Source organism: Mizuhopecten yessoensis, unplaced genomic scaffold (genome assembly GCF_002113885.1).
Source record: "Mizuhopecten yessoensis strain PY_sf001 unplaced genomic scaffold, ASM211388v2 scaffold716321, whole genome shotgun sequence".
Lineage (NCBI taxonomy): Eukaryota > Metazoa > Mollusca > Bivalvia > Pectinida > Pectinidae > Mizuhopecten > Mizuhopecten yessoensis.
The window spans coordinates 634,552-662,383 of record NW_018480058.1 but is presented as its reverse complement, the minus strand read 5'-3'; the positions used below and the strand labels follow the sequence as shown (position 1 = coordinate 662,383).

The window sequence follows — 27,832 nt, the reverse complement described above, 5'->3', positions numbered from 1 at the left end:
TTTTGTATCATTTACTCGGATGTTTAATTCTGACATTTTGTTCTTCAGTTGATCAGCGTTTGTGTACATACATATTAAATTATTAATGGACTTTAGCTTATGTTGACTTTGTAGGTGAATTCCACCGATGAGTTTTGTTCTCTTTTAATTTTGGCTTGCTGCCAAAGTTGCTTTTCCTGTTCCCTCTCACCTCTTATTAGGTCGTTACTTATTTTTATACTTTTGAATTCGTTTTCGACACCAAGATTCTGTATATTTCTGAAAAATGCTTGCTTAGCATCCAGATTGCCAACTGTTACCAGTAATGGTCTGCCTTATCTTTGTTCCTCTGTGATGTCTTTGTTGAATTTTCCTAATCGTGTAGACTTGTATACATGTACATCATACTCTCGGAGACTGACATTACATTTAAGTTGCATTGTATATGTTATAAATGATCTTGGTATCGTGAACTATCCTTTGCTTCCTGTCTATTGAGGCGCATTCTGCCACACTGTGTATTATAATATTGCATTCCCTCGACTTTCTGTCATTTATCTCTGACATAATGTTTGTAAGGTTTTGTGTTGGCGTCCTGGACTTATCTGCTTCCTGTGGTTTGGGCCATTCGACTGGATTTATCTGTTCCTCTTTTATTATTCTGCGTACTGCATCCTAATCACATTTTGTTGCTATTGTTTCCTCTAGAGTGGAGATCCTTTTTTAGAATATTCCAAATTCTAAATTAATATCAAATAATCATGTGAAATGAGTTTGTAAATCGGAAATCCAAACAAACTTTTTTTTTTCTAAACGAAAGATAAGAACAATAGATTAATTTTGATATTTAATATTTCACGTTTGATAAGAGTAAGTTTGTCTACAAACTGGAGCAATCACTGCTAAATGACTTGTAATGAAACAAAGAAACTTACTTTAATGAATACATTTTTAAGATCATATGCGTTTCAGGATGAAAATGTCAGCAATGTCATAGATGTTGATGATTCTCTAGATTTGCCAGAAGACATCATGACAAACACGTTAATGTAAGACACGTTTTACCATGCTTTCGCTCTCATTTTTTGTGGTGTGTGATTTTTTTTCATTTTGTGTGTTCGTGTTGACTTTAGTTCTCATGTCCTTGTTTACTGGCGCCGTTGGATATCTTCTATTCTTTAAATACAGCACTGTTGTTCTCGACGACTGATTTAGTGTCAGCACAAGGTAATGGCTAATGGGCAATCCTCTTTTTTACATTTTGATGTTGACGTATTCTCAATTCAGGGTGATTGAGTATGTTAAGTAAATTGTTTTCTGTGAGATAAGCCTTGTACAAATGTATATAATTGAGCTGAGAGAACAAATTACTAGAGATCTGTCCCAACTGTCCTATTCCTGTTCTGTGCGGGCTGCTAGTCCAATCACAAATACGAACAAAAAGCAGTTCCTTGTTAGAAGATAATAGAGAGCAGTGTGTATTTGCTACGCCCGTTTATTGTCAATTAATCGGCAAATTGAGTTGTCAGACAATTGCCTTTTATTAATTTGGTTTGTGTTCGCGGTGCGTGGTTTCTTGCTTGCGTAGATGTAAGGTAACTTAATGTTGTAACAAAAGAACGTGAACAGCACATGCATACTGTTTAATTTCATGCTTACTTATGGAAAATATCGTTTTTACAAAAGCAATGAAATATATAATATTCATTAGAATTCTTACTATCTAATAGCAGATTGTTTCATTTTATTAATCAAAAACACTTAACAAACTGATATTTTTGAAGTTTTAAGCTTTAAACAGTAATGAATATCTTTTTAATCAATGTACATGGGTTGTTGTTTTGCTGTTTTTTGAGTGCTTCTCTCTGACATGATGCAATATCAATTTCACTTGGTCTACATTTTTGAAATAAGTTATGAAGGCATACATGAATTAGATGATGGTTATAATTCATTTCTATCAGTAATATGGATGGTTTGCGTTTTATGGTGAATTAATTATGTACATATTTTGACTTTCGAAATTTTATTTCTAAAACATCAGTTCCTCTCCGCTGATTTGGATGTTTTGTCTTTTTAGGTCACCTGAGACAAAGTCTCAAGTGACCTATTGCGATCGCCTTTTGTCCGTCGTCGTCCGTCGTGCGACCGTAAACAATTTACATTTTCGACTTCTTCTCCAAAACCCCTGAACCAATTTCAATGAAATTTTGCAGAAACCTTCCATGGCCAAAGGTCAATAAAAATAGTTGCTGGTTCGTTCCCCGGCCCCCATGGGCCTGAGGGGCGGGGCCAAAAAGGCTCAAATTGATTAAAATTTCAAAAATCTTCTTCTCAAGACCCAGATATGGTAGATTCAAATACTCTTCATAGATGGGTGTCTTAAGGTGCTATACCAAAATTGTGAATTTCTTGACTCTGGGGTCTCACGTTTCCCCCTGGGGAGGGGGTAAACTTTACTATAGTTTATATAGGGAAACCACATTTTGAACCAATATTTGTTTAATTGCCATTGGAAGTAATTCACTTTAGGTTAGCATTATCAGTATTGGGTAGCAGTTTTATGGTATGCACATATGAGCCCTGACTGACCCCCCGGAGCTATTGGGTGGGCCAAAAAGGGTCGAATTGACTGAAATTTCAAAAATCATCTTCTCAAGACCCAGATATGGTAGAATCAAACACTGTTTATAGATGGAAGGGTCTTAAGGTGCTCTACCAAAATTGTGAATTTCATAACCCTTGGGTATCACGTTTCCCCCTGGGGAGGGGGTAAACTTTACTATAGTTTATCTAGGGAAATCACATTTTTGACCAACATTTGTTTAATTTTCATTGGAAGTAATTAAATTTAGGTTAGCATTATCAGTATTGGGTAGCAGTTTCATGGTATGCACATATGAGCCCTGACTGACCCCCCGGGGCTGATGGGTGGGGCCAAAAAGGGTCGAATTGAAAATCTTCTCAAAGACCCAGATATGATAGAATCAAACACTCTTCATAGATGGAAGGGTGTTAAGGTTTATGACCCTAGGGTCTCACGTTTACCCCCTGGGGAAGGAGGAGGGGGGGGGGCAAAATTTATTATGGTTTATAATGGCAAATGATACTTTGAATATTACATGTTAATAACTTGATTGGAATTATAACCCTGAGTTGACAGTTTGAGCCAGCCCTTCCCCCAAGGGCTGTAGGGTGGGGCCCGAAGGAGTCAGTGTGCTAAAATTTCTTCATTCTCCTTGTTTAGAATAAGAGGTGCTAGTTTCAAATACTTTTTAGTCTTAAATCTGTATGCTAGATATTGAATAAGGTTGTTTTATTGTCTTTTGTCACTGAATAATATTTCTGTTCGTGTTAAAAACAAAATCAACTCTCTATATAAATATATCAGGTGACTGTTAAGGCCCATGATCCTCTTGTTTACTTTGATTTCTTGCCGGTGCCGGTTATTGTCCTTTGCTATCTATTGAGTTTAGACTTGTCCTGTGTGTATTGACACCGTGGTATATGTTTGTCCCAATATGTTTACATTGTGGTATATAATGCCATTGAGTGATGACGCTGAGGTTTATTATGTCATTGAGTGTTGATGCGGTCTTTATTGTGTTCTTATTGGTTGATACTGTGGTGTTTTTGTCAATATTTGTTGATATCCCGGTGTATTTTGTCATTATTTATTTGCGTTAGTTTGTCTTTGATGTTGATGATGTGGTCTTTTTTGCTCTTGTGTGTTGACACTACGACATGTGTTGCCTTTGCGAATTGATGCTGTGGTACATTTTGTCTTTGCGAGTTGAGTTGACCCTGTGGTATATCTGTTTACGTTCATTTATTGACCCTTTGGATACTTGTGCTGTTTCACCCTTTCATTGATGAGAATATGAATTATACAGATATCTGATTATATAAGGAGATTCAATATCGGTTTTAGTCAGTCATAATGATAAAATAATTTAATATTCCCCCACAGATTGCAAAGTCAGCATTTACATTGTTACAGACGCACATCATTGGAATGCATACATTTGAACACACAAAAAGCTTCTACAGCCTAATATGGTGCGCTCAAGAGCATCAGGGTTACCGACAAGGTAGGCCTTGTGTTTGGCGCTTCTGTATTGTACATAAACATCACGTTGCCAGGGCCATATGTGAATCTCGATAACAACAATGGGAGACAGAAATCTCGTTAATTCACAGCACGCAGTGTAAACATTAATTCTAAGAATATAATTTGCACACGTCCAAATCAATCGATCAAATAACCCTGAGAAAGAAACCAATTCCAGGAGTTCTAGGAATGAAGAGTACAGGCCTGAGATGACCTAGGCCTGTCTGTGCGAGCTGATATGTGGCTTTATAATTTGCTACTTATCCATTTAGCTCCCATTAATCTCTATAACAAATATATTTGTTTCGTTTGGTTTGTAAGTATTTTTTCTCTAATGGGCCGTTGCTGTGATTGGCTTTGGCAGTCGGTGTAAATGGTAAACAACTGAAATTGTCATAAAGTCCATTTTGCGAGACAGGAGATGATGTGGGTAGTGTTAGGCTGGAATCCTAAATGCCTCATTGTTCTCTAGAGACAAGTATCTCAGAGAGCGAGGAGCCGCGTTCGTATACGGCTACAGAGTAGTTCAGACTTAATGAGCTTAGAGAAGCTCTAACATAGATCACCAGGGTATCAAAATGTATCACAGACATCTTACACATGGTACATGCATCAATCTATTAAAAGACGTCTTACAATTCTGTACATCATATTTTCTATTTTTTAATAATAATAATTCAATCTGCCTTCTGCTTCGTATAATTTCTATATGTCAGTGAAGATAGAAGCGATAATGGATAAATCCGTGATAACACTCGTTATACCACTATGCAATTATTTGAAATTCGAATGACATTCATAACATTTACGAAATGCCTAAACCTTTAATTGTTGACGTCACAATAATGATTACGTCAACAACCTTGGGTCATTGTAATGCAATTAGGACACTGACAAGTATGTTCTGCTACATATAGTGATTGTATAATGTAGAGTCAAACATGTGTTCCTCCGGCATCTGGGATTCCACGAGGGTGTGGCGCGTATGAATAAATTTCACGATGGCTTCAAACAAAGTGAAATATATCAATCCGCTCAATAAACCAGAGCGATGAAGATGTAGGCAATGCAATGCTTTTAATTGCATATTTTACTATTGACCTTTTATATGCATAATACGCTTTCTGCAAATTATGGCTCAATATTTGATGCTTGAACTTGAACATATGACTCTCAAGAATAAAAATGGCGTACATAGAATAAAAACTGTTTCCCTCATTAAATTTCGAATTGACAGATCCAATTAGTATGATGAAACGAGACCCGCAGTTAATCCTGGTAGAATGATATTTGCATCTTTTTTATCAACAGATTATTTAATAAAACATTTGTATTATTGTTTCGAACCGAGTGAGACCGCAAAGTAACAATACTATTATCTTTTTATGTTTTGAACAGAAATATACCCATTGAAGTACATCTTTTAACATTCATGATGGTATGCAACAAATTCTCGTTCAAGCATTCTTCCAAATGCTCTACCGTTCATCATGGAATATGAAGAATATGGCTGAACGGACCTTTTCATTTCAGTAATAATTACCATAACTTTAGTATGCATATACAATACCTACACCCATCTTTGTAGCCCAAAAACAAAAGATTCAAATATCCCTACCTCCCTACCGTGACGTAACCTCTATCTCGATGACAGAGCCACGGAGTGATCTCCCTTCCTCTTCCTTTTATGGCGCCTGCTGCATGCTGACGCACGGAGCTTGCTCCAATTCAAAACATTGTTTTGTCGGTTTGGTTTGAGTGTCAACTCATATTTTTGCGCAGTTTGTGTGCCTTATACCCATCTGCCTTTATTGATATAACTAATTGTTGTTGAAAATTATTTTTGTGCCTTTTACGGCCGGTTATTTTACTCCACGTGTGCCGGTGGTGTGCCACGGTCCGCCATTATCGTGGGTTAATTTCCGACCTCTGTTTATTTCGGTGACGGTTGTTTGTTTCGGCAAACGTTATTTATTTTAACCGTTTTCTGATTTATATTACGGGTGAAATTCTTTCTACGTTGCGTACTTTGTACTATCGTATTTTAACCTTATTTTCCCGTTTTATCTGCTTGTAAATTTTTTGTTTACGTTCGCTTTGGAGGGTATGTCTCGGTCGGGACAGCGACGAGGTAGTGCTCATGGGTGTTCCCATTTCTTTGTGGAACGGGACCCTCATGATGCCTGTCCCAGGTGTCGTCCTTGCAGTGAGGTTTCGCCTTGTGAACTTTGTTCACAGTCAAAATCTCAGGGCAAGGACTTCATTGTTCCAAAGCTACCCTCAACTTACCGTAAGACAGATTCGTCTGTTTCTTCCGGTAAGCGAGGGAAGCAGAGAGGTAGGGGTCGTGCCACCAGCTCTCTGGGGTCTGGTGGTACTGTCTCTGTTCCTGTCTCGGGGGGTCTTGCTTCGGCAAGTCCCTCTCGTGAGCAGGGGGTGGCCCTTCCTGTCCAGGAACTCCCTGGAGTAGGGGAGGGGCAGCCTGACCCTGGCTTGGCACAGCCAAGGGTCGAATTGGCCGGGAACGCCCGTAAGCTTTCGCGCTTGCCTTCGGGTAGGGACTACCGGCCGCCGGTCACTGACTCTGTCAGTGATCCCGGCATTCCAGGTGGTGCTGTCGTTGGGGACAGTCTTGGTGCCGGGCCTGTTCTTTCGGGTTCAGGTCCTGGTGTGACAACAGACTTTCTTTCGGGATTGTCTGTGTCTACCGGGATTAGTGACGCGCAGCTCACTAATCCCGGCATCAATGCTGGTCAGGCATACCCTCCCGGTCAGTTACCCGGACCCGGTCCTATTAGGTCCGGTCCCGAGTTTCATTCTTCTGGGAACCTGGGGGGTTTCCCCCCAGGGGTTGGGTTTGCTGGACAGGGGGCCGGTTTCCGGCCTCCGTTTTCCCCTGGCTTAGGGTATACGGGTGCCTGCGGGCAACCATCCTTGGGCCGCCCTTACCAGCCTGCGGATGGTTTTGGGTTGCGGCAGCATCCCGGCAGTTACGGGCTTAGCCCGTACATGTCCGGGTTTCCACCTGGAGGGAGTGGCGGTCCACCTTCGCCCTTTGGGCAAGTTGGCCAGCCCCAGTCTCAGGCAGGCCAGTTTGGCCAGTTCTGGGGTCACTCCCAGCCCGCGGGACCTTTCCCCTATCCTCCGGGATATGGGTTTAACCCCATGGCATTTCCGTCATGGAATCCTTGGGGTTTGGTCTCTCCCTCGCGGAGACGTGTTAGCATAGCCCGTACATGTCCGGGTTTCCACCTGGAGGGAGTGGCGGTCCACCTTCGCCCTTTGGGCAAGTTGGCCAGCCCCAGTCTCAGGCAGGCCAGTTTGGCCAGTTCTGGGGTCACTCCCAGCCCGCGGGACCTTTCCCCTATCCTCCGGGATATGGGTTTAACCCCATGGCATTTCCGTCATGGAATCCTTGGGGTTTGGTCTCTCCCTCGCGGAGACGTGTTAGCAGTTCTGTTGACCCCCCCCAACTTTCTGCTACTTCGGGGGCCTTATCGGCCGGTCCTAAGAAGGTGTGTCGGACCTTTAGGACTTCTGCCTCTCGGGCAGGCTCGTTGGTCTCTGGGTCCAAGGGTAGGGTTTTGGCTACTAAGCCTAAACCTACAGCCACGGCCGTTAGGCGCACTGCACCTAAACGCCGGTACGGGGAGCCTTCTCTCGGGTTGGCCCCTCTGGCTGGCCCATTTCCTCCGCCCCAGGCTTCTGGTCTGGATGGTGTGGAGGCTATGGACGTTGAGGGCGCGGGTATGGCAGAGGACAATGATGTTGTTCATCTTTCACCTGGTTGTTCGGATATAGACGCTGGTCTTTCCGAGTCGTCTGACGACAGTCCTCAGGAGGGCTTGCCCTCAGAGGAGGACTTCCAGGATGAGGGAGACCCTGAGGCTGCTGAGGTTGAGGCCCAGCATGTGTTATCCGGTATGCGGGGCCTTAGGGCTGACGTTTCCCGGATTCTTGGGGAGGAGGTTTGCCCACCACCTTCGGCATCATCTGTCCCCGAGTCCACCACCCTTTTGGGTTCTTTGGTGGCTCCTCGGGTGTCCGCTCGGTCGGACCGCTCTCTGCCAGAAGGCACCATTGTGTCTTCAGCTCTGGCCACCGCCCAGTCTCGGGTTTTAGGGAAGAATTCTTCTTCAACCCGTAGTCCTGGGTATGCTGGGTTGCAGCTCAGTGTTGGCGATTTGTCAGAGGTGCACGCCACTGACTATGCCACACATGATGGTCTGCTTGCCCCTCAACCAGCTAAGCTGGAATCGAGGGAACTTGCAGCTTGGCCCGGTAAATCGGTGGACCAGGTGGTGTTCGGTCCCAAAGAACACCACAAGATGGAGAGACTGCTGCGTCTCTCCATCCAGATTCTGTCGTATATAGACTACTTGACGGTTTGTCTATATAGGGTATCCGACTTGCCTGAGGGTCGGATAACCGAGACAGAGCAGGCCGACATCCAGGACAGAGTGACCTCTGCCCTGAACGGGGCATTGAGAGCGCTGGCAGCTTTACAGGTGTCATCCCTCGTCAATGTCTTGTTGGCTAGGCGGTTTTCAGTTTTGAAAAATCGCCCGGTCGATGAGCCTTACCGTTCCAGACTGTTGACTGCCCCCTTCTCAGGGTCCACTCTTTTTGGAGGGGCCCTTCCTTCTGTTCAGAAGGATTTGAAGGAGGACTCGGTCGCCTCTGCACTTCTGGTGAAGAGGATTCAGGCTGAGAAGGCCAGTACCTCGCAGGGGTCAGCGCCTCCTAAGAAGAAGGCTAAACCTTCGGCTTCGCAGTCCTCTGCGCAGCCCAAGTATAAGCCTCCCTTCAAGGGCAACAAATGGAAGGGTAAGAAGGGTAAGAACCCTCCTGGGGGTAAGAAGAAGGGTTCCTGACTCTTTTCTTCCCTCCTTGGTCGTGTCAGACGACGAGTTTGGCCGGGAGGAATGCAGTCCTCTCGGCTCAAGCTTAGGTCCTTCTCCCGCAGGATTAGGCTTCGGGTCAGCAGACGATTCTCTTGCCTGGCAAGGTCTCGATCTGCCTCGACCAGATCTTCCTGTGGGGGGTCGTCTTTCTGCTTTCCTTCCAGAGTGGAAGGAAATTACGGAAGACGCATGGACCTTGTCTGTGATCAAGGAGGGGTTAGGCATTCCGCTAGTGCGGGATCCGCCCTTAGCGTCAGAGCCAATCTTTTTTCCTCCACCGGGGGATCCGGAAAAGGCTCTGGCGCTCCAGGAGGAAGTAAGGACCATGCTTTCCAAGGGCGCGGTCGAGGAGGTTCCTATGTCGGGATGCACTCCCGGGTTCTACTCCAGAATGTTTCTGGTTCGGAAGAAGTCCGGGGCGTGGCGTCCCATCATAGATCTAAGTGCCTTCAACAAGCACGTAGATTCTCCTCACTTCAAGATGGAGACTCCTCGGGGTATTATCGCCTCCGTGAGAGAGGGAATGTGGGCGACTTCAGTAGATCTAAAGGACGCCTACTTCCACATCCCCATCAAGAAGTCGGCACGGAAGTACCTCCGTTTTACTTGCAACGGAAAGGTCTTCCAGTTCCGGGCCATGCCGTTCGGGCTCACGACTGCACCTTTGGTTTTCACCAAGCTGCTGCAGGTGGTCGTGGGATTCCTGCACTCTCGAGGAATAGATGTTCACATCTATTTCGACGACTCCCTCATGCTCCACCTAGTGAGAGAGTCTCTGGTACAGGTCACCCGGTTGGTTCTGAAACTCTTACTCAAGGTCGGCTTCATTCCTTCCAGAGAAAAGTCGGAGGTTTCCCCATCTCAGGATTTTGTTTTTCTGGGGAACCGTTTCAATACGGTTCAGGGCATCGCCCTTCCACCGATGGAGAAGTTCGAGAAGGCCAGGGCTTTTGCTCTGACCTTTATCGGCCGGTCTCAAGTCCAGGTACGTTGGTTTCTCAGTTTTCTGGGATATCTCAACGCCCTGGCCGATGTGGTCCCCTTAGGGAGACTTCACATCAGGCCTCTCCAGATGTTTCTCCTTGCCAACTGGGTCCCTTCTTCAAGGGATTGGGAAGCCTTGCTTCCTCTGAACCAGTCGGTCAAGGAGTACGCACGCTGGTGGACTCATCAGGACAATGTTCTCCGAGGGGTTCCTTTGTCCAAGCCAGTTCCCACTATGACCCTGTACACGGATGCATCCATGACAGGGTGGGGAGCTTATCTCGACGGGCGTTGCCAGTCGGGGGAGTGGTCTGGGGAACAGCTCTCGGAGCACAGCAATGTGCTCGAGATGAGGGCTGTTCTGTTGGCTCTGCAGTCTTTTCGGGAGATCCTGCATTCCAAGGTGGTTTGTGTGGCTACGGACAACACTACGGTTGTCGCGTATCTGGAGAGACAGGGGGGAACCAGGTCTCACACCCTGTGTGCCCTCGCTATCCGCATTCTGCTTCTATGTCAGGAAATGCAGTTGACAATTTGTGTCAAGCATCTACCAGGCAGGTTGAATGTTCTGGCGGATACTCTTTCCAGGCGCCGCCAGCCGGTTTTGACAGAGTGGCAACTGAATCCCTCGATTTTCGTGGGAATTTGTCAGGTGTGGGACAGGCCTCACATAGACCTGTTCGCCACTTCACTGAACAATCAGTTGCCAACGTTTGTCTCTCCGGTACCAGATCCAAGGGCTTGGGCCGTGGACGCTCTGTCTCTGGATTGGGAGGGAATGCATGCATATGCATTCCCACCCTTCAACATGGTGGGCAGGGTGCTGCAGAAGTTTCGGGAGCATCAGTGTTCCCTCCTCCTGATAGCGCCCCTGTGGCCGAGGCAGCCTTGGTTTCCGGAGCTTTTGTCGCTTCTGGTGGAAGAGCCCCTGGCTCTTCCTCTCAGAGCGAACCTCCTTCGCCAGCCTCGTTCCAGGACGATGCACTCTCGTCCGGAGATCCTCCACCTTCACGCGTGGAAGCTATCTCAGGAGGCCTCGCTCAGGCGGGCTTTTCTAGGGACGTGTCAGATCGCATCGCTCGATCAATTAGGGCTTCCTCATCTGCCGTCTACCAGTCACGATGGAAGATTTACTGTGATTGGTGTGTCGGCAGGAAGGTTGATCCGATCAAGGCTACTGTCCAGGTGATTGCGGACTTCCTTCTTTGGCTGTTTAGGGACCGCAATCTTGCCCCTGGCACTATCGCTGGTTATCGCACGGCCATTGCTAGTGTTCTCTCTGTTCATGGTAGGTCGGAGGTAGGCTCGTCCTCCTCTCTTTCTGCCTTGATTAGGGGGTTTGGGTTGGACAGGCCTAGGGTCCGGCAGTTGGCTCCGCAGTGGAATTTGCCACTGGTGCTCGAATCGCTGATGCGGGCACCTTATGAGCCTTTAGCGTCTGCCTCCTTGAAGTTTGTTACTTACAAGGTGGTATTCCTTGTTGCCCTGGCCTCAGGTCGAAGGAGGAGTGAGATTCATGCCTTGTCTTCTCACCCCTCTTGCCTCCGATGGTCCAGGAATTACTCTGCCGTTACCCTTCTCACTGATCCTGCCTTTATGGCTAAGAATCAGGTTCCTGGCTTCTCGCCCGATCCGATTAAGATTCCGTCTTTGACTGCCTTCGTTGGAGCTGAGGAACGGGATAGGTTGCTCTGTCCCTGTCGGGCGCTTAGGTTTTACCTCGATAAAACCAGGGGGGGGCGAGGTCCTCGATCTCGTCTGTTTTTGCCCATTAAGCAGGGTCAACAGGATATCTCTTCTCAGTCAGTGTCTAGATGGATCTGTCAGGTCATCAAGTACGGTTACGACCACTCGGATGATCAGGTTCGGGCGTTGTATAAGGTGAGGGCGCATGAGATCAGGGCCCTTGCTGCGTCATGGGCCCTCCTCAATGGGTCCCCCTTTCAGGAGGTCATGTCCGCAGCTTTCTGGCGCGGACAGACTACCTTCACGGATTTTTATCTCCGGTCCTTGGCCTCTCATTCTGATGGATTGTATTCCCTTGGACCGGTGGTGGTTGCACAGTCTGTGGCTGTTCCTCCACAGTAATTCAGTGATTTTAAATAGTATGCTATCAGGCACCACGGTGGTACACCTGCTCGTTTCACGGGGAGGTTTTCCATTTTTTAATTACTTTCGGGGCTTTATTAGGGGGGTTCCTTGAACCTTTTCCCTACCTTGAGCATGTCTCGAGTTTGTTCCGTCAGCCTGGTCTGCCTGGATTCGAAGCCTCCACTACGGTAAGACGAATTCGCATACTAAAGTTATGGTAATTATTACTGAAATGAAATTGAGGTTTTTGAAGTAAAACCAATTTTCATGATGTAATACTTACCATAACTTTATGGAGTCCCACCCTGTATTCCTCCCCTTGCCTCCTCATCCTGGCTGCCTTTAGGCTCCATAAAAGGGGGTTTGAGGAAGGGAGATCACTCCGTGGCTCTGTCATCGAGATAGAGGTTACGTCACGGTAGGGAGGTAGGGATATTTGAATCTTTTGTTTTTGGGCTACAAAGATGGGTGTAGGTATTGTATATGCATACTAAAGTTATGGTAAGTATTACATCATGAAAATTGGTTTTACTTCAAAAACCTCAAGTTCGGCATACCATTGCAAAATGTTTAAAAGATTCATTTAAAACCTTGAATAACCAATATACCAATAATTGCAATGCAATACAAATAATTTAAAAATAACAATATATTAACCAACATTGGTCAACAGTTTTATTATTATTATTTTTATTATTTACTCAAAACGTATCTCTAAATTGGTTCTGACGCCCATGGCTGTTTTTGTCTTTGTCCCGTTGGTGTGAAAGGGTCAGCTTTTCCTAACAAAAGAAGGCCGTCTCCATTCTAGTCAGTCTGTAAATAAAACGAAACGAATTTCATCAACCGCACTATCAACAAAGAGACCATGTCCAGACACACGAGTTGGTCGATAGCATGGTTACCATTTGAAAACAGTAATATTGCCGCTTTTCTCAGATGGTGAAGATAAACATCTGAAACAAAAGCAGGCATCCAATTAAAATATTATTAGAATACCCATCCATTGATCCTAGCCGGCCAACAAAGACACGCAATTTGATTTCATATGCGATTAGAAAGCTGCCGATGAAGAATTTGTGCAGTAACGTGTCAGATAAACAATTCAATTGTGTATTATCTGGATTTGACATTGTGTGCTCCAGACTTATTTATATTCATTGCATCTCTATGCACATTCATGGACGTGTGTCCACACTACATTGACCACGTGTATTACAGCTACACAGTAAATGGTTTAGACTAACTATGCATTAACATTGTGTTTCGTCAAACTTTCTGGTATGATGATTGGGTAGTTTTAACAAATCGGCATTTTTTTCCTTACGCTGTTGATATTCCTCATAATATCGACAAAGTCAAACGTTGACTTGGGATCTTTCAGTTGGAAAATGTGAGAACTATCTCATGAGAAAATCGAGAGATGTTCCGAACGTTTGAAAATAGTTCCCATGTGGGAAATCTCACAGATAAATCATACCTGGCTATTGGCGGGCAATACGGATCCTTTATATTTTTTTAACATACTGTTGTTCACGTATCGCATATATAGAAAACAATCCTGTATTTATAAGTAATTATTACTGGTATAGGTAATTACAGATGATATGTAGTTTTTACTCAAGAAAAAATACTTAAAACCAAAATAACAAAAATATAAAAACCACCTTTCATGAAGAACAACGTCAGGCTCTGATTGACTCGTTCTTATACATTATTTAACGCGACCACTTCCCGACCATCTTCAGTGTTGACAAAAGTTCATAATAAGTCGGGAGAAGGCTCAAAATTTGCCGAGACAGGTTTTGCAATACAACATTGCAGTACCTATTACGACGGATACCGAACCTGTTCGATATTTGAATGCTCGTCAATATCGGTGTTATTATATGTTTAGATAAACACCGGAGTTTTCCGATGTTTATATGCTTGTCAATATAGTTACTAAAGTTCCAATGAACCTATATCTACCTTTTCCAGTCATTGATTGCACGTCACATATAAGCGGTGCCGTTCTCCCGAAATAAAGCAGAAGCAAATTTTCAAATATATGTTCAGTATTATTTACACAGATAAAAAGCAAAACTTTTACCGTTCATACAGAAATTATTTCCGTTTCTTATCGGTATTGATATTGTATAATATATGTATTTAAACGTATCTTGAACTGAAATTATCTTACTTTTAATAACACATTACTCGATTTGATTCTCAATTAGGATCCCTGTCCCATCGCACTGGTGTCGCATATACAGTAACATCCTTGTTTTCGTTTTGGGTATAAAAATAGCACAGGTGAGCCAGGTCACTTCCGTTGACCTGTTAGCACAGTCGGCGAGAGGATTCGAACCCCGGTGTAGCCTAGTTAGATATTTACACTCTGAGCACTGCTGTTGATGATATTCTAATCATTGCATCTTTAACAGTTTTCCATGAAAGTCCCATTTTTTTTTTTAAAAAGGAAGTTTTCTTATACATGTGAATGATCATAGTTATAGTCATGCTAGAGAAAAAATATTTTTCAATTCTCAGTTAGAGTTTTTGGCGGTGGTACCATGTACGGGGATCCTAAAATGAAATGTTAATATCAGATTAATTGTATCATTAAAATATCATATAAATATGAAATTCTAAATTATGTATTAAAAATATAGACAATAAATATAGATGAATTTCAATTATTGTTTTCTTTTCACCAGTTCCTCCATTATAGTCATATTGAAACCATGTCGGTATCACCACTGCGTCTCCTGTGTGAGAAGTATTCCTCCTTTCACGCGGTTTGAATTCACAATTGTGGCATTATTAATAGTTTAAGATTGTTGCATGCGTAAAGGCAGTAAGAATGTGTTCCATGCATTAGAATAACCATTGGTGTGTCTAACAAATTAACACACGAGCACAGTTGTTCAAAGCAAGCTTTATTTTACGAGACAAAAAGGAAAAAATATATTTTCACAATTTATCAAGGGTTTGCATTTCCTGTCATCACAGCTGTATCTGAAATCCAAATACATGTTGAAAAGCCAGGATCACATTTATTTCTTTTTCAAGCAGTAAGTCAAATGTGTAAATATTATCGTCGAAGATAAAAAAAAAAGAAGAACGGTTTCTTAATGCTTGTTATTTATCATCTCGTTTTATTTATGTGCTAGAATCATATTTCATGTATGTTTTGTTCATATAATTTCTCAAATAAGCAAATAAATAAAGACATGCCTAAAATGTTTTTTTTTCTACTTAGTATGACAATTTTTGACACTATTACGTACGCTGATTGAAACAGTGACGAGATATGCACTTGCCCTACATCTGTTATTTACTAACACGTCCAAGAATTAGAAATACTCGCTTAGAAATGTCGACTCTTGAGTAAACTTACAAATATGACAAAACTATGACGGCTGGCATACCAGTGGGCATCTCAGTAACAAATTAGTAGTGTTACTCTACCAAATGAAACCTGTTTTATTAGTATCCTTTTGGGGAAAAACCCCTTTGATGACTGTTAACATATTAGTTAAATTCGAATGGGTTGCTCTCGCTATCTGATTGTTGAAATATCATTTGTGTTATTAACGACCCAGTGAATTGCTAAGTGTGATATGGTTGTTTTGATGATTGTGTTACATGTAGTTGTCCCTTTAATCTTTAAGTATGTTTTGTATTTTAGGTTATCAGTACTGCAATGCCACCATGGACCGTCTGGGTGGCTGCTGGAACTACACTCGAGCAGGAAGTGTCGCCACTATACAGTGTCCGTTTACAACACAGACCGGTAAAGAATGCCTTTGTTATGATTAATGAGATATCTGAAACAAGTGTTGTAATTAATAGATTCTCTATTATCAGTGTTGTGATAAGTGGATTTTCTGCAATCAGTGTTGTGATAAGTTGATTATCTGTTATATGTGTTGCGATATGTTGAATATCTGTTATACGTGTTGTGATAAGTTGATTATCTGTTATAAGTGTTGTGATTAGTTGATGATCTGTTATACGTGTTGTGACAAGTTGAGTATCTGTTATACGTGTTGTGATTAGTTGATGATCTATTATACGTGTTGTGACTAGTTGATTATCTGTTATACGTGTTGTGACTGGACTAGTTGATGATCTGTTATACGTGTTGTGTTTAGTTAATTATCTGTTATACGTGTTCTGACTGGTTCATTCTCTGTTATCGTGTTGTGACTAGTTGAATATCTGTTATACGTGTTGTGACTGGACTAGTTGATTATCTATTATACGTGTTGTGACTGGACTAGTTCATTATCTGTTATACGTGTTGTGACTAGATGAGTATCTGTTATAAGTGTTGTGACTGGACTAGTTGATTATCTATTATACGTGTTGTGACTAGTTGATGATCTGTTATACGTGTTGTGATTAGTTGATTATCTGTTATACGTGTTGTGACTGGTTCATTCTCTGTTATACGTGTTGTGACTAGTTGAATATCTGTTATACGTGTTGTGACTAGTTGAGTATCTGTTATAAGTGTTGTGACTGGACTAGCTGATTATCTATTATACGTGTTGTGTCTGGACTAGTTGATTATCTGTTATACGTGTTGTGACTAGTTGAGTACATGTATCTGTAATAAGTGTTGTGACTGGACTAGTTGATTATTGTCTATACGTGTTGTGACTGGACTAGTTGATTATCTGTTATACGTATTGTGACTAGTTTATTATCCGTTATACGTGTTCTGTCTGGTTCATTCTCTGTTATTCGTGTTGTGATTAGTTGATTATCTGTTATACGTGTTCTGACTGGTTCATTCTCTGTTATACGTGTTGGGACTAGTTGAATATCTGTTATACGTGTTGTGACTGGACTAGTTGATTATCTGTTATACGTGTTGTGATTAGTTGATTATCTGTTATACGTGTTCTGGCTGGTTCATTCTCTGTTATACGTGTTGGGGCTAGTTGAATATCTGTTATACGTGTTGTGACTGGACTAGGTGATTATCTATTATACGTGTTGTGACTAGTTGATTATCTTTTATACGTGTTGTGGCTGGACTAGTTGATTATCTATTATACGTGTTGTGACTGTACTAGTTGATTATCTGTTATACATGTTGTGACTAGTTGAGTATCTGTTATAAGTGTTATGACTGGACTAGTTGATTATCTGTTATACGTGTTGTGATTAATTGATTATCTGTTATACGCGTTGTGATTAATTGATTATCTGTTATACGTCTTGTGACTGATTAAATATCTGTTATACGTGTTGTGACTAGTTGAGTATCTGTTATACGTGTTGTGACTAGTTGATTATCTATTAAACGTGTTATGACTAGTTGATTATCTGTTATACGTGTTGTGACTAGTTGATTATCTCTTAAACGTGTTATGACTAGTTGATTATCTGTTATACTTGTTGTGACTAGTTTATTATCTGTAATACGTGCTGTGACTAGTTGATTATCTGTTAAACGTGTTGTGACGTGTTGTGACTAGTTTATTATCTGTTATACGTATTGTGACTAGTTTATTATCTGTTATACGTGTTGTGACTAGTTGAGTATCTGTTATACGTGTTGTGACTAGTTGATTATCTGCTATACGTGTTGTGACTAGTTGATTATCTGGTATACGTGTTGTGATTAATTGATTATCTGTTATACGTCTTGTGACTGATTAAATATCTGTTATACGTGTTGTGACTAGTTGATTATCTGCTATACGTGTTGTGACTGATTAAATATATGTTATACGTGTTGTGACTAGTTGATTATCTGGTATACGTGTTGTGATTAATTGATTATCTGTTATACGTGTTGTGACTGGTTGATTATCTGTTATACGTGTTGTGACTAGTTGATTATCTGCTAGATTATCTGTTATACGTGTTGTGACTGGACTAGTTGATTATCTGTTATACGTGTTGTGACTTGGTGATTATCTGTTATACGTGTTGTGACTAGTTGATAATCTGTTATACGTGTTGTGGCTAGGTGATTATCTGTTATACGTGTTGTGATTAGTTGATTATCTGTTTAACGTGTTGTGACTAGTTGATTATCTGTTATACGTGTTATGACTAGTTGATTATCTGTTATACGTGTTGTGACTTGGTGATTATCTGTTATACGTGTTGTGACTAGTTGATAATCTGTTATACGTGTTGTGGCTAGTTGATTATCTGTTATACGTGTTGTGATTAGTTGAGTATCTGTTAAACGTGTTGTGACTAGTTGAATATCTGTTATACGTGTTGTGACTAGTTGATTATCTGTTATACGTGTTGTGGCTAGTTGATTATCTGTTATACGTGTTGTGACTAGTTTTTTTTCTGCCATACGTGTTGTGACTAGTTGATTTTCTGTTATACGTGTTGTGACTAGTTGATTATCTGTTATACGTGTTGTGGCTAGTTGATTTTCTGTTATACGTGTTGTGATTAGTTTTTTTCTGCCATACGTGTTGTGACTAGTTGATTATCTGTTTTACGTGTTGTGATTAATTGATTATATGTTATACGTGATGTGACACTAGTTGATTATCTGTTATACGTGTTGTGACTAGTTGATAATCTGTTATACGTGTTGTGGCTAGTTGATTATCTGTTATACGTGTTGTGACTAGGTTTTTTTCTGCCATACGTGTTGTGACTAGTTGATTATCTGTTATACGTGTTGTGATTATTTGATTATCTGTTAAACGTGTTGTGACAAGTTTATTATCTGTTATACGTGTTGTGATTAATTGATTATCTGTTAAACATGTTGTGACTAGTTTACTATCTGTTATACGTGTTGTGATTAATTGATGATATGTTATACGTGCTGTGACTAGTTGATTATCTGTTATACGTGTTGTGACTAGTTGATTATCTGTTATACGTGTTGTGACTGGACTAGTTGATTATTTGTTATACGTGTTGTGACGTGACTAGTTGATTATCTGTTATACGTGTTGTGACTAGTTGAGTATCTGTTATAAGTGTTATGACTGGACTAGTTGATTATCTGTTATACGTGTTGTGACTGGACTAGTTGATTATCTGTTATACGTGTTGTGACTAGTTTATTATCTGTTATACGTATTGTGACTAGTTGATTATCTGTTATACGTGTTGTGACTGATTAAATATCTGTTATACGTGTTGTGACTAGTTGATTATCTGCTATACGTGTTGTGACTAGTTGATTATCTGCTATACGTGTTGTGACTAGTTGATTATCTCTAAAACGTGTTATGACTAGTTGATTATCTGTTATACTTGTTGTGACTAGTTGATTATCTGCTATACGTGTTGTGACTGATTAAATATCTGTTATAAGTGTTGTGACTAGTTGATTATCTGCTATACGTGTTGTGACTGATTAAATATCTGTTATAAGTGTTGTGACTAGTTGATTATCTGCTATACGTGCTGTGACTGATTAAATATATGTTATACGTGTTGTGACTAGTTGATTATCTGGTATACGTGTTGTGATTAATTGATTATCTGTTACACGTGTTGTGACTAGTTGATTATCTGTTATACTTGTTGTGACTAGTTTACTATCTGTAATACGTGCTGTGACTAGTTGATTATCTGTTAAACGTGTTGTGACGTGTTGTTACTAGTTTATTATCTGTTATACGTATTGTGACTAGTTGATTATGTGTTATACGTGATGTGACTAGTTGATTATCTGCTATACGTGCTGTGACTGATTAAATATATGTTATACGTGTTGTGACTAGTTGATTATCTGGTATACGTGTTGTGATTAATTGATTATCTGTTACGCGTGTTGTGACTAGTTGATTATCTGTTATACGTATTGTGACTAGTTGATTATGTGTTATACGTGTTGTGACTAGTTGATTATCTGCTATACGTGCTGTGACTGATTAAATATATGTTATACGTGTTGTGACTAGTTGATTATCTGGTATACGTGTTGTGATTAATTGATTATCTGTTACACGTGTTGTGACTAGTTGATTATCTGTTATACGTGTTGTGACTAGTTGATAATCTGTTATACGTGTTGTGGCTAGTTGATTATTTGTTATACGTGTTGTGATTAGTTGATTACCTGTTAAACGTGTTGTGACTAGTTGATTATCTGTTATACGTGTTGTGACTAGTTTATTTTCTGCCATACGTGTTGTGACTAATTGATTTTCTGTTATACGTGTTGTGACTAGTTGATTATCTGTTATACGTGTTGTGACTAGTTGATTATCTGCTATACGTGTTGTGACTAGTTGATTATCTGCTATACGTGTTGTGACTAGTTGATTATCTGTTATACGTGTTGTGATTAGTTGATTATCTGTTAAACGTGTTGTGACTAGTTTATTATCTGTTATACGTGTTGTGATTAATTGATTATCTGTTAAACGTGTTGTGACTAGTTTATTATCTGTTATACGTGTTGTGATTAATTGATTATATGTTATACGTGCTGTGACTAGTTGATTATCTGTTATACGTGTTGTGACTAGTTGATTATCTGCTTTACGTGTTGTGACTAGTTGATTTTCTGTTATACGTGTTGTGACTAGTTGATTATCTCTTAAACTTGTTATGACTAGTTTATTCTCTGTAATACGTGTTGTGACTGGTTCATTATCTGTTATACGTGTTGTGATTAGTTGATTATTTATAATCGGTGTTGTTATTCGTGGATAATCTCGCGGCTGCCAATACTTTCTTTAATCATTTTGTTCAGATAGGTAAAGATTTGCCTATTTTAATGCTGCATTATGACAGTTGTACAGACTAAATATCAGGTTTATTTCTAAGAATAAGGCCTCCTTCTAATGTCCCTTGACCTTTAGGTGCAGTCCTATGTGTTTGTGTGTATCACGTGCATCTCTCCAGATACATGTTGGCAGACTCTGCTAATGGATTGTTTAGTCCCCGGGGTGTTTTCTTCTGAGTATTGGCATCATTCGTAATGTATACGGTTTAGTCAATACAAGTTTGAAATTAACCAGTTCTCCTCGAGTTTTTGAAATTCATATAAGTTGAGGGATGGTACGCACCTGCTCCTCTGTTGTCAATAGCTGTTTAGACAATAAGGATATTCAAAATTTGGCCCTAGGCATCAACGATGAGTTCTAGAAGGACGAGACAGCAGTATGATGCAGTGTAAGGAACCTTTGGCATGCTGTTTATATTACCATATCTTAAAGATGCAGTCACATGTGCGTGTTAGATTCATCTTTAAATACTCGGCCAAGATCTACGACTTCAGAACAATTGATTCACATAGAGAGCAGTAGCTTATGTTTCGGGCTTAATGGGTAAATGTTGTCAAATTGAAATTAACGATTAAAGTAGTCATTTTAGTTAAATAGAATTCTCCTAGTTTAACGTATCAATGACAAGTCCATTCATAATCTAAATAAAGACCCAGCTTCTGATCTTAGATCTACTTCTAAATCCACAGCTGTGTTCTCTCTTACGCCTGTACTTGTGATCGCTGTGGAAATCCCATCATGTTAACCCACTCAAGCTGTGAAAATAAAGAAATAAAAAAAACAATGCTGACGAGGCTGTTTCGTCTGTTGCTTTTCCTGTTCTTGAGTGATCTCCTTTTTCTGACTGTGAATCTTTCTGAACGCCCACAGTGGGTATCTACACAATGTACATAGCTGATGTTCGTGCTTCCTTGGTGTTTTTCTTCTCCTTCCTAATGTCTTTTCCCTTTGACACGAGTAGTGGTACTTTTGTATCTGTCTCACCAGGCCTCGCCCTTTGTTTGTCTCTGATTAGCTGACGGACCGTCGGGATGGAGTTACAAGGATCTCAATACAACTTACAGAATACTTAACATTGAACACGTCTCTCAATATGACCATACCTTTGATAAATCATTTCGGAAAAGACACCCATACCTCGCGGAACTTTTATGTAGCCTGGTCAACGGGAGCGTTCTCACCCAGTCGAAAGAAACATTAGTTAGCTTTGTATTTGTGCTTCAGATATTTGTTCTATATGATATGTGAGAAAAACCTTTGGGTCCCAATCCTTGAGCTCTATTTGATAGAACGAATACTATGAAAGGATTAAAAAATATGCAGCTGTCGGTGTTTCTCGGCTAATCGTGTTGGTGCCGTAGGTTGTGAGTTCGAGACCCGGACAGGGCATGAGTCATAAAATTGTCTTCCTTTGTCAATAATGTTTCTGTGTAATTCATCCAATTACTGAAAATAATGTATCACATACACTAGTGTATGTCGACCCGAATGTATAAGACATGAACCATCTGTCGAAAATGAGTTGTGTCTTATGTACATTTTCTATGTACTTTTAAGACATTATCTAGAGGTCTAACACAGGTCACCATCGGTGTTGGTTAGCAAAGAAACCATTTCACTTAATGTAATAGTTGTGGCAGTAAATCCTTATCGTATTGGTTGTTACGCTATGAAATAGTAAACCTGCCTTCGTATTGACAATAAATCTACCGATGACGTCAGGGATATGCAGAATATAAAGCTAGCCTTTCATTGGTGTATTATAAATGATAAATAACCTGGCGGGGGTTAATAGAGAAGGTCTGAGTAGATGTTGTCTGATTTCTGATTTATACAAAATATAATGAAAATAAAGATGTACGCGTCTGGTTTGTCGTCGTAAATAAAGATAAACCATCAACTGAGCGTTAACACGTGAGACGCTGTTTCAGACACATAACACGTGACCTAGCCACATTAAACCCTCAAACAATACCTCTAATTATGCCCGACAAATTTACATAATAGTCCAATATATCATTGAACTAGCTACCCAATGTAAATACCATAATCACCCCGGAATTAGATTATTGTTATCTAAGTCCGTGGTTTTGCTATGTAATTGTCACGTGATCATGACGACATATTAATGTGCCTCTAAAGTAACTATTGGACTTTGTACTTTGAACCCCACTATTTTCTGAAGTGATAAGTTTTTGTTCAAATTCGCAAATTGAAATGTTCTGTTACATATACTATCGATTCCTAAGATAACTATATGTGCTATCAATATTGAAAACAACTAACAGGCACTGTTCACACATTAATGTACACACCAAAATACAGTGATTAACGGTATATGATTTTGAGAAACAAATAGCGAGCTTTATCTTGTTAGAGACCGATTACAAACAATTGGCATGAAATACACTTAACCCTGCTAATTTGACCCCTGAGTGTTCCGAGAACCTGTCGCATCATTCTTGAAGTTGTGAAACTATTTTTATATAAAAAAAAAAACTACTCAATAACACTTTATATATGGTCACCCTTTCAAATCTATGCAATGTGTAAGACACGAATTCGTTATCAAATCCATGGTAAATTCATACATTTATTATTTTATTTTTTTCCCCCTTGAAAATCAGTTTTTATTCAAAATAAATTGCTCTCATACAAATAAACCAGAATTATAGAGGATTGATTGCGATAATGCAATAATGCAAAGGAATGTGTATGATATAATCTATCCGAGGTATTCGTATAGTGCTACGGGGTGACACCGTGACAAACATGTCAATAAAAAGTTAAATTGTCACTATTTAAACTAAAAAGACGTGACTCTGTATGTCATGCTTAAACGACCGTGTAATCATCACTGAGTGCCTTATGTTGCAGAACATACGTGTATGTTTACTTTTGATCGCCTAGTTAAATTAGAAGTTTACACATTAATGCTGCAGACATTTGAACAATAACCATATTTTACCCCATTGAATATGACGTGTGTCTCGCCTATTTATGCATTTAGATGGTTTCAGTCACTATAAAACAATAGCTGTCGTAGTAGATAAAATCTGGGTAAAAGTAATGCATTTTTTTCCCAGAAAGATTATACTTTAATGGCAGTTTGTACAGTCACTTAATACCTCGCTGTGAAGTCGCTAGAGCACTTTGTAGTTATTTTCACTTGTTCGATGTCAAAGTCTCGTTTAACATGTAACATGTCGGAACTTCCTATATGTCAGAAATGTTCAACACATACATCATAAACTATGGAATAAATACGTAACAGCGGTGTTGCTATCGAAACACTAAAATCATTTTAAAACTATGTTGTATTTACATTATGTTTTGATCAGTATGCCTTTCCACTCTATTTTTAGCTTTATTTTGGTGGGGTTTTTTTAATACAAATTTATAGTTAAATAAAAGTGCCTTTGTTTATAGAATGCACCACCTGTGTGCCGTAGCCGTGTCGTCTACTGTCGTGTTCCCGTATATTTCCTGAGCTATCTAAATACTGCTCTGTAATTATCACAGAATTTTCCTTTCTGACACAAGTTCCACCCTTGGAGTTTTCAAATTGGTGCAAAACGCTCGACAGAGCCTCGTATTTCTGCCGTCAAATCTTTGAATCTCAGAAAGAGGCCGATTGATGGTGTACGTACTGACAACTAGGCAAATCTAAACTACTATAAAAATCCGTTCATACAAAATGTACACTGTGTATCTAGCATATATACATATTTACACTGCTACCTGCACCGGAGTTTTAAATAAACTGAGTAAACGACAGCCTGCGTATACGTTTTGTGCTTTCTTTTGACGAAATCAGACGTCTTTATTGAAAACCGACTAAAGCGACATCTTCATTTAATATTCTCGATTATTTTGACATGCCTTAATAAACGGTGATCGTGCAGTTATCTTCATTAAATACATGTCTTAATGTGCGTAATTCAGTTACACATTGATAGAAAGCGCATACTTTTTCTCAACCTTGCAACAAGAATGGTGTCAAACTCGAAGATGTTACAACATACTTACATTAGGAGTTGTAGAGTGAATATAGCAATATTGTTACTGTTTTAAAACATCAAGTTTACTTTGGCAGAAGGATACAGAATCTTCCACAGATGGCACCCATTCTCTATGTACACCTGTTGTTACAATACATCAGTACCCCAATGTCCATCTCCAATAAAACAGACTGCTATAAGTGACGAAATTCATACATTTAGTTAATGTCGCAGGATAAAAGTTAGTAATCTTTTGAAGAAGGGGACTGCAATACTGTCGAACGAAACCGGATGTTGGCGTCGCTGTCTGTGACGTAGCATTCTGAAAGGTTATAGTGATAAAAAAAAGTACAGCAATTGTCGCCAAATTAAAAACAAAATGCGTTTCATTACCTTGGCATGTATTTCATTTCCTGTCCGTCAGAAATGTCAACATTTTGTCTTTTTTTTAAGGCAAGAATCTTTTTTCCAATTTTGACAGTTTAAGATCTGATTTTCAGTATTGATATTTTTTAAGAAATAGATAAAAAGCTTTTAGATTAGAGTCTATGATTAATTAATGAGATTGCATAAAAATAGGTCCCCCATAAATAATTAATTACTCTTATCAACGACCTATATATGCTTATGTACGTATACGTATGAAAACGAGGATGATCCTAAGGATCTCCGTACCACTGATAAAAACTGTGGCAACATGTATGCATTAGAAACTGATTTCTCCGGCATTACTATAGCTATGATAAATCATTCCTCAAGAAAAGCATGCGTTGCATCACTTATGAAAACTAGTTAAGATGAAACGAACAAAGCAAATTCAACAACATTGTTCTAAGTGTAAAACAATTCAAAGGGGCTAGACCCGGATTTGAACCCTGGACTTTTATACTTACAATCTCTAACTGACCGAGTCATCTAGTCAACGGAAGTATTCTGGCTCAACAGTGCTACAGTTAAATCAAAAACGAAATCAAGGAGAGGTTACTGTATATAAAACCACAGAACAGTTTGACAGAGGTTCATAAATTATTTCTTATTCGGTTTGGTAAATAAGCGTCAACAGATGAAACAAATATATATATATTTGTATATGTGTGAGTGTGTAAAGCAATGGCTTTATTGCGTATGCCTTTGCGGCACATAAATGTGATCAAATAGAACAAAATACATAATGTCTTTTATTTTGTGTTTTAGCCGCATCGGTATCTAGGACATGTACAGAAAACGCCACCTGGTGGATGCCTCCGAACTACAGCTCTTCGAGTTACATCGATTTCTCAAGCTGCAACGCAAAAACTGAAACAACGGTAAGTATTTGTTGAAGAGACAACGGCAGTAATTGTTGATAACGTACACAGTATATTGATAATGTCTGTGTTGATTTAGTGTTTTAATTTATCTTACTTGCAAAGTGTATTCTGATATGGCCGTCGGGGTCAAATAATTAGAGTAAACGTGAACAATAGATTCACGATATTGGATTCAAAATATGTTACATGTAAGCCGTGATGCGTTAGATACATTGTATTTAGCCTTTTCTCTTAATCATGTCGATATGAATAATTGAGTGGTCGGGTGGCGCAGTGGATAACGCACTTGTCTTTCTCCAAGGCTGCAGGGGTTCGATCCCCCGATGGGACATGAAAAGGTTGGGGTCACCTGCCCGACTATATGGGTTGTCTACGGGTACTCCGGTTTCCTCCCACACTAAGACCACTGCGCGCTAACATTCGGGTCAACAAGAACGGTTAAAATTAGCTGAACTAACTTGTTTTATAATTGTTGAAATATAAATGAAGTTTATAAATATATATGAATAAATATTGTGATGTCATAACGCGTTAAGCGTTGTGAAATAAGTTAAAAATATAATCTGATATACAATGTAGATGTGATAAAAACTTCCGAACAAATTACAGATACATGTCATAAATAAAAATTGAATATAGTTATAAGATAAATTTATATAAGTATATTAAATACAGAAAACATAGCGATCACTACTTTATCTGAGACGTTCACCTGAATACCGAACGTCACTTACTGTCAATTTTGACTGGTTCCTTGAGGCGCTTGATAACCGCTGAGATAGGGTAAACTGACAATCATGGCGGCGATGGATTTCATGTTTATCCGGTAATATTTCGGTGTAGAAATGGTCGTTGTCCAGTTCACCAAGTCAAGGGGACGTCTCGGTGAAGGGAAACATTTTGGTATAGCTCATTGATAGTTCACATGCAGAGTCAGATTTAAATATTGCTTCAATTTAATTTGCATGAAAGTAAGAATTCATGTCCATTAAGTCCATTAGTTCTGTGTTGTCTGAAACGTTAATTGTCAAGATCGTTGGTACTAGAACATCAACACTGATTGACGGAATTTTGCTGACTTCAACAAGATTGTCACGTGATATTCTGCAGACCAAATGATATCATACATGTACATGTGATAGATAGCTTGTAGAAAACGTAACGATACGATCGTTCAAGCGCCGAAAAATTTACAACCTCCATGTCAAACTTTGATTTTGTCTACCTTTGTAAAATATATAGTCATCAACAATAGACGCGAGTCAGTAAAATGGGGGGGGGGGGGGGGTGGCACATACGACAATGCACAATGCACAATACGAAGCATCTGACAAAATACTTCGAATACCGTCCATTATTTGATTTTAACACTATAACCCCTCACCACCACCACCACCTGTTTTATAATGCATTTCAATTCATTTTTTTGTCTCCTTTCCCTGCAGGTAGGGCGTAAGAATTGTACCTGCTGCCCCCAATTGCATGATCGTAAGAGGCGACTAAATTTGGGACCTTATCTCTTCTCTCCTTTCTAAATAACTTTATTCTTCCTAATGTCTCCCTTGACAATGCCTCACTTTTGGCCATTTGTTGAGCGTTCGCCCCTGTGAGGAAGGCTTTGGGTTCTGTCCCCTGGCCGAGACATACCAAAGTCTTTAAAAATGGTAGTTTCTACTCCTGCTTAACGCTCAGCAAATTAGGAGTGGGACGACTGGTTCGCCCGTTGTCA

General features: G+C 40.1%; 1 protein-coding gene across 1 annotated transcript in view; it reads left to right on the top strand.

Moving 5' to 3' along the window:
• LOC110443030 (calcitonin gene-related peptide type 1 receptor-like) overlaps nt 1-27,832 on the top strand; it is a 127,294-nt gene that overhangs the window by 68,401 nt on the left and 31,061 nt on the right. The window contains exons 2-3 of the mRNA XM_021486978.1: nt 15,743-15,847; nt 25,988-26,100. Coding sequence (XP_021342653.1) covers nt 15,743-15,847; nt 25,988-26,100 — 218 coding nt within the window. The remainder of the gene's footprint in view (nt 1-15,742; nt 15,848-25,987; nt 26,101-27,832) is intronic.